The sequence below is a fragment of the Calonectris borealis genome, chromosome 11 (assembly GCF_964195595.1).
Source record: "Calonectris borealis chromosome 11, bCalBor7.hap1.2, whole genome shotgun sequence".
In the NCBI taxonomy this organism is placed as follows: Eukaryota; Metazoa; Chordata; class Aves; order Procellariiformes; family Procellariidae; genus Calonectris; species Calonectris borealis.
In genome coordinates, this window is record NC_134322.1 from 19,465,144 (window position 1) to 19,478,068 (window position 12,925).

Sequence of the window (12,925 nt, forward strand, 5' to 3'; positions counted from 1 at the left end):
TTACACGTTTCTAGCAGTTCTATCCTACAAGTAGGATAATGCCTCGCTCCAAAGGTTACTAAAAAGTAAAATTTTATCTATATAGAAGAATTCAATCTTACATTTTTATTAATTTGCCACATAGGTCTTCTCTTTTTGATAATAGCACTTAGTATTTACAAACATATAAAAAGTCTCACTAACAATAGTGAGAAGTTCTTTGTAAAATATGCCTGCCAAACACGGAGAACAAGATGAGGAACACGTGACAAGTGAACAATTATTACCATCAATTAAAACCTCACAAAGTATCTCTCCTGTATAGTGTACAGCAAAAACAGGAATATAACCACAGGAATATCAAGAACATAAAAAAGGGACAAAGTAAAGAGGAAGTAGGAGAAAATAAATAAATAAATAAATAAATAAATAAATAAATAAAGGGAAATCTTAAAAAAAAACAACTTAAATCATCAAGATTCCAGAACTGTCTTCCACTTTAGTATTCTTTTCAAATAAGTTAACTGTAATTCAAAGACCTGAAGAGACGTCGTAATCTCAAATATTATAAAAAGCAAACCCGTTTTCCCAAATGAGACAGATATTAACCACTTCTCTCTTCCCGTGTACTAGAAAACAACCTTGACAACCACTTTTCCAACAACTTAAAAATATTTAACAGGGCTTCTCCAAAAAAGATTAATAAAATCTGCCAGATTTCCACAGTTTTTAAAAAACATTCTGAGCTGCAATTAGGAGCCTAACATCAACCAACTTCAAGTAACTAAATAGTGGCAATATTTCTGTGGCTTGTTCTTTCTTAGCGCCTTGAAGAAACAACTGAAAAGCAATAGCTATGTAATATTTTAACCCTTTTCTGGCTATAATTGCATAGTCCTAGAAATTTTTCCCTATGCTTTCAATTCTTCCTGGTGACAACTGCTTTTCAGCACCTCCCAAATATTTCTTCCTGCAGGCTGCTGCATGTTAAAAATCTGGTCAATAAGCTTAACTGAAAGCTTTCTTCTCAGTTTTTATTTTTCGTTTAAATACGTCAGGAGAGAAACAGAAAATAGACTCACTTAAAATAGTTTGATCTCCAAACTTTGGTTTTAGTTGTAAGAAACACACATAAGAAGAGGTTGAAACAAACAGAGAGCAAACAAAGAGCCAGGAGCTGTCACGCAGAAGCAGATACCTGCAACCAAATCCACCCCATTTAATACTGCATTTATGACCCACAGCTGAATTCTAAGGGGGACCAGGTCAGTTTGGCCTGCTGAAAGGCCAGGACAATGAGTTTGACCTAGAAAAATTAATTTTCAGAAGATTAAATTCCAGGGGGGGGAGGGGGGAGGGTGTCAGTCACATACATGACCATGCATTTTTGTAAGTCAGAACTGTTATAACTGTAATTAACCTTACTGTCATCATAAGAAGGAAAGAAGTGTACAAAGTAGGTAACACTTTCTTCCTTCCTTTTTTAACTACCAGATTACAAAGATATTTGTATCAAGAGTTTTAAAGTACAACAAAGTTATCAGGAATGGATGAAACGGGCAGGTAAAATATGAAACTTCAGAACAATGAAGAGAAACCAATGATTAGGTCATACAAAGATCAAACACGGTTTCAATTCACAGAGGAGTAACAGTTCTCTTTAGTGAAATTTGCAGCACACTAAAGATTGCAGTAAGATTCTCTCAGTAGTACAGATGTTCATTAGCTCAATTAAATAACATAAAAATCAACCAAGTTTTTTTTCAGACAAGAATATGGGTACTTAATGCAAGTTATTTCTTGTTTTACCTTCACTCCATCATTCCTATTTTAAAAGGAACAGACTGGAGCATTTGAATAACCATATTTATTTTCACAGAGTGCACATCTTAAAAATGTGTTCCCTGCCAGTTTTAAATAAGCACCAATTTACACAGAAACCATAAGCTTCAATCCCATCAACTGATGTAGAATGATGAACTTTTTCCCCCTTCATCCCCACACGAGCAACTGAGAAATGAACCACTGTCTTTCAGAAGACTTCAATGAGATCAATCAATTTGCAGGAGTCAGGCCTTGAAAAATCCATTTATTCAACCAAAGCTGAAAAAAATAAAGAATATATAGGCCTATGCAAACCCACTAGATCTAGTAAATTGTTCAGAAACATACAAACATCTACTGCATGGACATTCAACTGAGGAGAAAACCCTATGACTTAACAGAAGTATGATTATACAGTAGCAGTCACAGCAGAAATTAAATCCTTTAAGTTGTACTGGATGATCAAAATGCACAGAACAGCAATATCTTATTTAGCTTATTTCAAACCTCAAACACTAGGACAGGTTGTATATGCATGTATGTATAAAACACTGGGAAACTTACTTTACTACTACTGCTAACTTCTCAGAAGTTATTTTTCTCTTCTGAAGGAGCACACTTACCTTTTCACCCATAGCTTCTTTTCTTTCTTTTCCAGTAACACGAGCAAAATTAGCAGGAGTTAACCAAGGACTTACTTCCAATATCCAGTAAAGAAGGCATACTGTGTAATGTGAGACTACAGTAATATTTTATCCTATGACAGTCTTTAGACCCATAAAAACAATTTTAAAATTATTAGAATACTTACAAATGCATTCTCCTTTATCTGTAAATTGTCAAGTGCCACATTACCTATTTAGAAGAAAAAGAGAAGTACAGAACAAGTGACTTCAACTGTTATGTAAGTTGGAACAAGGAACACAACTACAACCCTCCCAAGTACACACGGATGAAATCTGAAAACTTTATTCCAGTTACAGAATAGCATAATAAATGTCTAATTTCTAAGAATCATTAAACACTGTTTATTCAGACAAAATTTTATGGTGAACGAGATTACAGAAATATCACCAACTTAGACATCTGCATGTTCCTACTCTATTAAGTACACCTACAATAATAGGAAGTCTTTCTTATTATTCACTTTGTTGTGAATGATAATTACAGTTCTATCAAGGTAGGGTAGACTAGGAAAATTGTATCTTCTTTTTGATGATTTTACAAATAACAGAAAAATCATGAATCATAGAGCCACGAAATGCATGCCTATTTTCACACACATATTAACTTTTCCTGACACAGGCAACAAAATAGGATTTCCAAAGGGAATGCCAGGACACAAAATTATACCTGAGGAAAGCACATACAATATACCTCTTAGTGCTTTAATGCCAGATTCCTTAGAGCTATATTCCATTTTTAATACAGGTATTAATAATTTATAAATGTGATAATACTTATTACCATGGCAAGAGCAAAATTAAGATGACGAGAAAAGTCTCATCCCTTACGTATGGAAGGCATCTAAAATAGCCAGCCTTCCCTAGACAGTACTTCCAATTGTTTTTTTGCGTGCCTACAGGGTAGCAAACTGAAATGTTTGATATATTCACTGAGAATAGCTACTCCACTTTATTGCACTATCACGTCTGCTTAATATACATTATTTACACCAATAAATTAGCAAGTGAAAGACAGAGCTCCCCAAGCACCCCATGACCTGCACGGCAAGCAAGGCCTCCCCTCCTCCTGGGGCCACCATGCATGAGCCACCCCATGCTCCTCTGCTCCGCAGACAGACACGACAGCACGCTCGTGCTTCCACCCAGTATACTCTCAAGAAAGAGAAGGAAAAAAAAAAGGATGTTTTTTTCCTTGCCGACGGTTTCCTGCCTCAGAGCACTCCGAGGCTAGGGACGTGCGCCCATGCCTCGCCTCAGCCCCTCGGAGTAGCTGCCACAGCGGGGAAGCTGCCCAGGTACCCGCGCCCAGGCCCCCCTCCTCGTGTGGAGGGAGACCCTCACTTTGCTCCGTCTCCCCCCACAACCTGCTGTCCTGTAACTGCGCGGGTACCTCGCCCCACCTCCCCTCACAGGCAGACCCTCGCCTCACGGCGGCGCAACAGCCGGAGCCTCCGCCCGCCGCCGGGGAGCGCCCGTCACCGCAGGGAGCCGCAGCCCCACAGACCGAGCCGATCGACCGACCGCCCCTCAGGAGGGAGGGAGGGAAGGAGAGGGGGCCACAGGCCACGGGCAGAGAACGACCGACGGCCCATCACGGGGTGGGGGGGGGGAGCGGGTCCGCGGCCACGGAGTGGCTGACCGCCCCTCACGAGGGGCCGCGGCCCACAGACCGGCCGCCCTCATGGCGGGAAAGGGGAGCGGGGGTAGGTCCGCGGCCACAGACTGACCGACCGTCCCTCAGGGAGGGCCGCGGCTCCGCAACTCGCCCTGTCGTCGCAGGGGGCCGCACACCCACAGACCGACTGCCCCTCAGAGGGGACGGCGGTCCTACAGCCGACAAGACCCGCTCCCTGCCGCGGCGCGAGGAAGTGCCCGGCCCCGGTGACAGCGGCGACCCCGCAGCGCCGCGGAGACGGGGCGGGAGAAGGAAGGGGCTCCTTACCCCCCCATATGCCCAGCTTGAGCTGAGACTTGTTCAGGTTCTCCACATAGTCGCCCAGGAAGCGGTTCAGCAGGTCCGCCACCACCGACTCCAGCACCATGGCGGAGGCGGACCCCACCGCACGCCAGCCGCGGCCCACCGGCAGGGGAGGGGAGGGGAAACGAGGGGGCAGCAGCGGGGAGCGGCGTAAACCAGCGCCGGGCGCGTCCCCGGCAGTCAGGTGACGGGGCGGAGCGCGAGCTAGCGCCTGACGGGCTGGCGGGGCCAAGCGGGGCCGCGCGCCTCCTGGCGCCGGGCCCGCGCAGGGGCGAGGGGCCCGCACTGCTCCGCGCTGCGCCGGGCGGGGGAAGGGCTCGGAGTGGTCCGCGGCAGTCCCCGGGCATGGACTGACCCCTGGGCGCGTTCCCCGAGGCTAAGGGCCGGGGTAGGGGGGCCCCGGGCTGGGAGAGCCGGTGGCGCCTCAGAGCTGCGGTGGCAAACGGGCGCGTGGCGGCGGCGCCGCTGAGGGAAGGGGCCGGCGCTTCGGACGGCTGCGCCCTCCTCAGGGGGGCGAAGCGACCGCCGTGTGCGAAGCGCAGGCGCGAAAACCTTCCTTGTCTCGTACTGGCACCCCCATGTCGCCTCCTCACCAGCCCCGGGAAAGGCGTGCGGGTTTGACTGCAGGCTGACAGGGCGGAGCGGGGAAGGCGCCGGCCTGGTACCCCTCAGGCACCCCTCAGGCGATTCCCGCCGAAAGCTGCGCTTACACCTGAGGTAGAGCCTAATAACTTGTATATGCAACCGCTAGGCTTCAGTGCGATAGTGCCGTGTTTCCCGTTCACCTCTTTATTTAGGATATGTGCGCGTGCTGAATGCAGCCTCCAGAATGAACTCCTGTTTGCGCCCCTTCAGCTGGGATTAGACAGAACCTCGCTTGTGTTTACGGTTCATAAGAAAACTGTCATTTCTGTTAATGTAGCCGTTCAAGTGACATGAAAACTCACAGACGAAGGGAACACAAGTAAGAATGTCGATCGTAAAACCCCAAGTTTTTGAGTTAATAGCACTGCAGAGAAAGTAGATAAGAGCACTCGGTGTGGTGAACCTGCAGGTAGCGATGTCAGCACTGGAACAAGTGTTTAAATCTCAGGAACTAATCTCAAACCGGTTGTGTAAAGTCGTTCTGAACTCATAGGAGCTCTGTTATTCACAGAAGAACAACACTTTGAAGCTCAAAATGACACATTCAGTCTAAAAATGTGTTCCAGAAAAAGGAAATTAATATTAGCAATAGGATTCAACCTCAGAAATGTGTCAAAATACATCAAGACCACATGAACATGATCAAACTGTTAACAGGGTGAGAAAATACTGCTTTAAATAGCGTACAAATATATTGTGGAGCTTAGTGCAAGAAGATGTTACAAAACCACAAATAGTTTAAGGAAAAGATTTAAGTAAACTGATAAAGGAAAGGCCCATTAGTGACTCTGGTCTGGTTCTGTTACAGTCTGTGTTTCAGGCCTGCAAGCTCCCTCTTGTGTAGTTGAGGTAAATCCAAAGAGCTGCGCTTGGATCTCTGCTGACTTTATTTGAATAGCGGACACATACATAAGATCACTCTCATCCAAATAATCATGTGTCAAATGCATTTTCAGTTTGTTAAATATGTGATAAACCATGGAGTCCAGTCCAGAGCATGCAAGCAGCACAAGAAGATTTATTATTTAGCACCTTTTTTCGCATTGTAAGAGACAAATGCCACACCTGTACCCCATTACTATATATATATACACCTACCTTTCCTGCAAGCATTTTTAACATCAAAGATTAAAGGGATAAGTCAGACCCTTATATCACGAAGACCAAAGTTCAGGCCTGCAGCGGCTGTTGAACATGATGGTCCGGATGCAGGTTTGGCTGGGGAAGTCATATTATTGAACGCTGGAGAGGCATGGAAATGCTAGGGAGGTTGATCAGTGGAAAGTCTCTCCTTGCGCTCTTCCATAAGCAGCCACTAGTAATGGCTACGACGTATCAGTGCACACTGGAAGCCTGTTCCCTCCAGGTTCTGTGGCAGTTCTTAAACAAGCACTGTCAGATGCTTTATTAATAGTCACGGTATTGCTCAAAATCTTCTGAGCACGGTGCATTCTACCCCTTTTGAAAAACTGGTCTATGCCTGAATGTAGATCAATTGGTTTTATGTTGAGCTGTTAGGGCCGTTTTTGTTCTTTTTGAGAACTGTAGCTGTGGCAACCCAGAGGTGATTTCAAGGACCGTAAGTCTGTCTCTATACCTCCAAACTAAACACATTGTGCTTCTGACATGATTACTTTAACAGATGAGATTACACTACAGGTTTTTCATTTGTGGGTGGCATTAAAATAATTTAAAACTATGGAAGAATGAGGCATGCTTTAAATGATGTTAAATAAAGATATATAAAAAACTATCATTGACTAGAGCCTCTCATAAGTCGTTAAGTTAGGGAGGGAAGGGGTAGAAGGGAATTGTGAATGCCAGGTACCAACCCACACAACTTCTGTGTGACTGCAGAATTCAGCATACCAAGGAGTAATGCCAGGTTGTTTCCTGGAAGACAGTTGTTGTTGTTTATTGCCAATTGAGCAAATTTTTGCATCAGTAAATGGGAATAATGTAATAAGAAGAGACCAGCTATTATGAAAAGTTTTTGCAGTTTTAAGTCAGAGCTGAAAACCAAAATCATCAACCCAAAACTCTCTATTTCTCAATTCGCAATAAGAACTGTCAACCTCCAAAGTCCACTACAATTATGTGTATCTCTACAGCTAAGGTCTCTACATATCTAACTGTATCCCTTGTATATTCTAGCTAGTGACTTAGCAGTAATGTTTCTCACAGATACAAACTTACATTGTAAGGTTTGTTTCTTTCCATTATAAAAAGAGGTTGCACTGACTCCTAGAACAAAGCAACTCTCTTACAGAAGGGTTTCCTGCTATACCTGAGCAACATAGCATTAATTTTATTGAACAAGCACTTTCATGCCATTTTTTCGTGTTTTCCAAAGTCAAATTCGTTCCTGACAATTGTTTTAACCTTAAGTAATGTGTTAATACAACTTATCTTCCATAATGCCTTAAAGTTCTTCACGACTTAATTGATTTCTGCATATCCTAGTGTTTGAAGTAGAGGAGAGAGTTTTAGTCAAAAATTACTGAATTCTCATTTTATGGTCTATTTAGCTTCAGGTAGGAAGACAAATTGCTAACTAGGTATCCTATAGAAACTATAGAAAATGGCAATTTGTATTTTATTTATTTGTTCACTTCTTCTTTATAGTGTTGGCTGTTCAAAGCCATTCCTAGCATAGGGAAGTGGCAATACAAGAAAACCTGACAGGAAATTGTGAATAGAGCTCCCGCTGCCATTCTGTTAGGTAACAAACTTTCATTTGTGATTTTTTTTAATGAAGTTTTAAAAGACTTTAGCTTATTATGCTTTTGTATATACAAACCACAGCTGAATAACTAAGTTTGAGCAAAAGTACTGGCTAATAAGTGGCAGCTCATGCTCTTAGTTTATGTAAATATAAGAACAATTGTGCAAATCAATAGCATTAAATGTTCTCTATAACGATTATACAATACAGCCAGGAAAATATATCCATTTTCTACTTCATTTTTCATAATGATCATAGTTATTTCTGCACAGCAGCAAAAGCAAAGCAAAGTTAATCACAACTATAAAGGATGTTGAAAAACATAAGAAAATAGCTTGTGTGTGGTTAAATAATTTCCTAATTGACTAAAGTGTTTACCTAAAGAACTTGAAGAACTCCGTGAATTTTTAAAATCATCTAGTTATAGCATATATTTGAGTAAATGAAATTTCTACTACTCTTTACAAACATGCTTTCCTAACAAACATAACTATATGACCTAGTGGATCAAAAGATTGGTCCTGAAGTAATGTGATTTCACCTGGAAAAGAATCCCAGCAAGCCACATCTGTGTCATATATTCTGTTTCAGTAAAACCTACATAGATTTTAAAAAAATAAAAGAAAAATTGAATAGAATTAAGAATGGAAAAACTGTGAAGGCAGCAGTTTTAATAGATATTTTATCAACCATATGTGTGGTTACTTAAAGTACTGAGATATTACTTGAAAATAAAGATACATATTTTTGCACCTCTATTACCAAACAATCCTTTGTTAGTCTTCCTAAGCCTCGCATGCAGATAGGGTGCCACTTAAAAATGACATTAACGCAGCTAATAACGTAGGTATCATTCCTTGTGTGTTCTCAACGAAAAAGATAAACAGTCCAAAATGAGGGAGGGAGGGCACCCAACCCCCCAAAAAACCTCATACACAGTTACATGATGTATGAGTTCTGTATCTAGAAGAACAGATACAGGACAAACAGAAATTTTGGTATTTGCTCACCATTCATTGAATACACAGATAATGTTCATTCGCCTCGGGGAAAAACCCATGCATTCTGCCCATTTTTTCTAAATACCAACATTGAATAGACATGAAATGACTGGTTTGATAAATATGAATGGAATCAGTAGTTTCACTCAGCTGAAAGTCATCAGAAACAACATGGTCTGATTGATGTATAGAGGCTCCTTGTGTATTATTGTAGCACATTGTAGTATTGTAGTATTAAATAAGAGGATTCGATGATTCCATCACTGCATAATAGTTTACTAAAAAGAAAACATAAATACAACACTGTAACACTTAACTTTGTGGTTTTGCTATTTATGTGGTAAGATTTGCTCAAACCTCTTAGGGAAGCCTTTACAAAAAGAAATGAAGCCTAAAAAAAACAGGAAATCTGCATTGAAAGTATCAGTTAAAGCTTCAGTTTTATGAATAAAAATACACATTGCAACAACAAATACTTGTTTAGTGTTGCCTGTTACACAATCTTGCATGCATAAATAAATAATAGTCACAGCAATTTTAATGCTAATCTGAGGTGGGTACATGGATTGATAGCTCAATAACCAAGCTTTCTTCTTCTATTTTACTGCATTAATATTACAAAATCTCCAGCTCCTACCATCTGACTGTTGGCAAGTGAACAGATGGCAAATTTTATCCACTGTACCTCACTAAACAGAGTGTATGCCTATTAGCAGTTGGGAAATCAGCCAGATAATGTGGCATCAACTCTCACCACAAAGCCTGCAGAGATGAGAGGACTTCGTGATGAGTTAGATCAGGTTGCCAAGAGCCATGTTTGGTAAAGTTCTGAAAATCTCCAAAACTGGTTATGCCACAGCCTCTCTGCGCAACCTGTTCCTTATCCACCCTGATTATGAGGAGTGTTTTATTTCTTTTAGCTATTGAGAATTTCCCTTGCTGCAATTTTTGATTGTTACAGCCTCAGGAGTAACTATATATTTAAAGCACATATTTTCGGACTTAACAGATGGAAAAGATCAGTATTGATGATTTTGCAATATTGCCTTTTCTAAAGAAAAGTTCAGTATTCTGTGGAAATAATAGTATTCCATACTCTTTTTAATTTTATTTACTTTTTTATTTAAAAATTTTATAGTAACTCCATGTTTCACTGCTTTTAAGCTTGTTTCTAAGTAGTGCACAGGAGATTTCATTAATGCTGAATGCATTTGCAGAAAACAAGGGAAAACAAAAGGTGTCTCAACAATTATGTCAAATACTAAAATAAACAGCCAAATTACACTACAAGAACTAGAAGAGCAGAGTAGTTAGAATAATTGCTATTACTCAGCAGTTAGAAAACTGCTAAGTAATAACTATTAAGATCATTCTTAGAAATTCTTGCAACACTTATCTCAATTGCACTAGCATAAATAAAACCAACAGATTAAGATATATTAAGACGTCTGAAGCATTAAGAAGATGCTAACACAGCAATCTGCTTTCCCTTTTCCCCTGTGACAGCTGGAGCCTCTCAGTTCTCAGTAGACAGCCTTGAAGAACTCACATCTGCAAAAAGCTATGATACTGTTTCAGTGTGTGTCCTCTCTCTCTGTGATGGAACAATAACATATAAAAGACTTGCCAGGCATGAATATGTAAGAACTAAGCAATACGTAAATGGAAGCATGTCAGTATATGAAGCCAGTGTTAACTTCAGCTACCAACACCAAGGCACAGCCATTTTACAAAGGGACAAAATCGATCTTTATTCATAAAAATAACTTCAATCATCTGGAGAAACCCCAGTTTTGTTTCTCAGGATAATTTTAAGCCAGATACGTTGTCTAAATTCTAACACAATGATTATATATTTCCCCTATAAAAAATGCCACATCTGCTTCTAAATAAATAAATGTGCACCCTTTCCCATTATCTTCCAAGACAACCCTTGCATAAAATTATCCTCACTGGCTACTGTGAACAAGTTTTCAGAGCAATCTAGATAAAAAATGGCACTCCCACTGACTATTCTTTGTTAAAAGCCTAGACCCAAAGCTCTTCATAGCTTTCATGTAATTACAGAAAACAAGGACAGCATAGTGTAGATACCACATGGTAAGAAATAATGCTGCATCCACAAATGAGGGTAGCTCCATACACAATCTGACTATGACAGGTGGGTTTCAAGGGAGTTTGAAGAATCATTTCCTTTATCTACTGCACCTTATCTGCATCTAAGAGATTTATTAATTAGAATCTGTATTTCTGCATGAAATTTCTAAGCCAAGAGTCTTAGTCTATCTGATCAGTATTGATCACATGTATGTCATACCAACTGAGATTTGACATATAAATTACATTGCTATCTTTTATCCTGAGCTAAGGAATCTTCAAAAAACAGCTAAGTTCTATCATAAGAAGAATCTAATTTAATTTTTCATGAGGGCTTTATTTGATGGTATTTCTGAGAATCATAGCTGTTTTCTTCAGTGATGTGCGGTGAAGATGAAAAAGCCACTAGCTATGTAAGAAAATTTCTTAAAATAAAAATGCACTTGTTTTAATGAATATCTTGCCTTTGAGTGGGGAAGGAAGCAATAATAGTCTAGTCTGGACCAAATACATTTGCTTTTAAATTATAAGAGTAATTTCATTCACTTTATAAGAACTTGAACTTATTCATTGTGAAAGCACATGTAAATATCTATTAATCCAAAGCCAAGCCATTTCACTTGCTAAAAATTTCAGTCATTTGCACATTCACTTGGACATTGGAACAGTCCTCCAGCAAAACCCACTAAGTCATAAATTATAGAATTGTTCGAGATAAATTTTCTGAGTGGCTTTTCTGGAAAAGTACTGACTGATATGGAAGAAATGGGATGCTGAAAGGTAGCACAATCACTTATTTATTATCAGCCAAAGTTTGATTTGGAAATAATTAAGAACAGTGGGATGTTGCACAGTTACTGTTTACTAACAGAGTTAGTGAATTCCCAGATGTGAAGGTCAGTCTTTAAATAATACAGTAAAGAAAAATTCCTAATGTCCCACTTACTATGAACTCAAAAAAAAATCAAAAGTAAGAGTTTCTTTCTTCTCACAGAAGTCACTCTTACTCCAGACATTGCTGAACTACACAGTGTTGCTTTTAGTTAAAAAAATATATCTAAGGAACAGGAAATACAAAATGTTTACTATCACCTACTTTTTACAGTATCTATTTATAAGATGCCCTACAATTTTCAAAATCTTAGTGGAGGCTGAAAACATTAATATAGGTTACCTTATTTGCTAATGCATTATGCCAACTGCACGGTCAGCCAGGAGGTCACCTAGCAAAGCCACCACTTAACAGGAAAAAGTCTGAAAAAAGATCTCTGAATAAAGACGGGCTAACTGCTTCCAAAGTAAGTCTTAAACAGCAGGTATTATTCCAAAGAACTATTGTCTTCAGATGTTTCTTCTTGGCAATATTTATCTCTCATGGCAATGCATGTACATTACACAACAAAACAAACACCATGTGTGATTCTTTTTTCTCTTCTGTAAGTTTAAAACTGTATTAACTCTTTTAGAATCAATATAGGTACAATATACAAAGTCAACTTGTGTTAAGAATTATTCCCAGCATTTCTTATGTCACAGTATTCTTCTCAGCATGGCTCAGACCTCTTGATGTTTACCAAAAAGTGTAAGACAAAAAAAATACATCAATTAGGATCGATGAGTCAGGAAAAAACAAATGCAGTGTGTAACTTCTATTCATTTCACATTATCCAAAAAAAACCCCAAAGCAAAACAAAACCGTTTCTTATATGTTCCTGAATTGCCAGTGGCAGCTGAGCTTTGCAGCATTTGCAAGACTTCAGAGAAGTCTTGTCTTTCAGAACACATAAAAGTGTCTGTGATATAATGTCTGAAGAGCTCATATCCAGATGGCATGTATTTGATAGCTGTGGTAGCAGTATTATCAGAGGTAGCACAAGTACACTTGGGAAATACCTAAAAAAACAGTTCAAGGGATCTCAATTTTTCATAAACTGTACCACAGTCTGAAATGATTGCCTTGTGGGCCTCTGCTCCTTCCACTGAAAACCCC

The 12,925-nt window shown here is 40.0% G+C and overlaps 1 protein-coding gene across 9 annotated transcripts in view; it reads right to left on the minus strand.

Annotated features, from left to right (window-relative positions):
- Window positions 1-5,000, minus strand: part of VPS13C (vacuolar protein sorting 13 homolog C) — a 100,766-nt gene extending 95,766 nt beyond the window's left edge. For all 9 annotated transcript variants that reach the window (XR_012675255.1, XR_012675256.1, XR_012675254.1 and 6 more), the window contains exons 1-2: window positions 4,432-5,000; window positions 2,615-2,658 (exon numbers count right to left, since the gene is read on the minus strand). Coding sequence is in view for 6 of the 9 variants with exons in the window: in XM_075160311.1 (XP_075016412.1) it covers window positions 2,615-2,658; window positions 4,432-4,531 (144 nt within the window). In the remaining 3 variants the exon portion in view is untranslated. The remainder of the gene's footprint in view (window positions 1-2,614; window positions 2,659-4,431) is intronic.
- Between the last annotated feature and the right edge of the window lie 7,925 nt (window positions 5,001-12,925).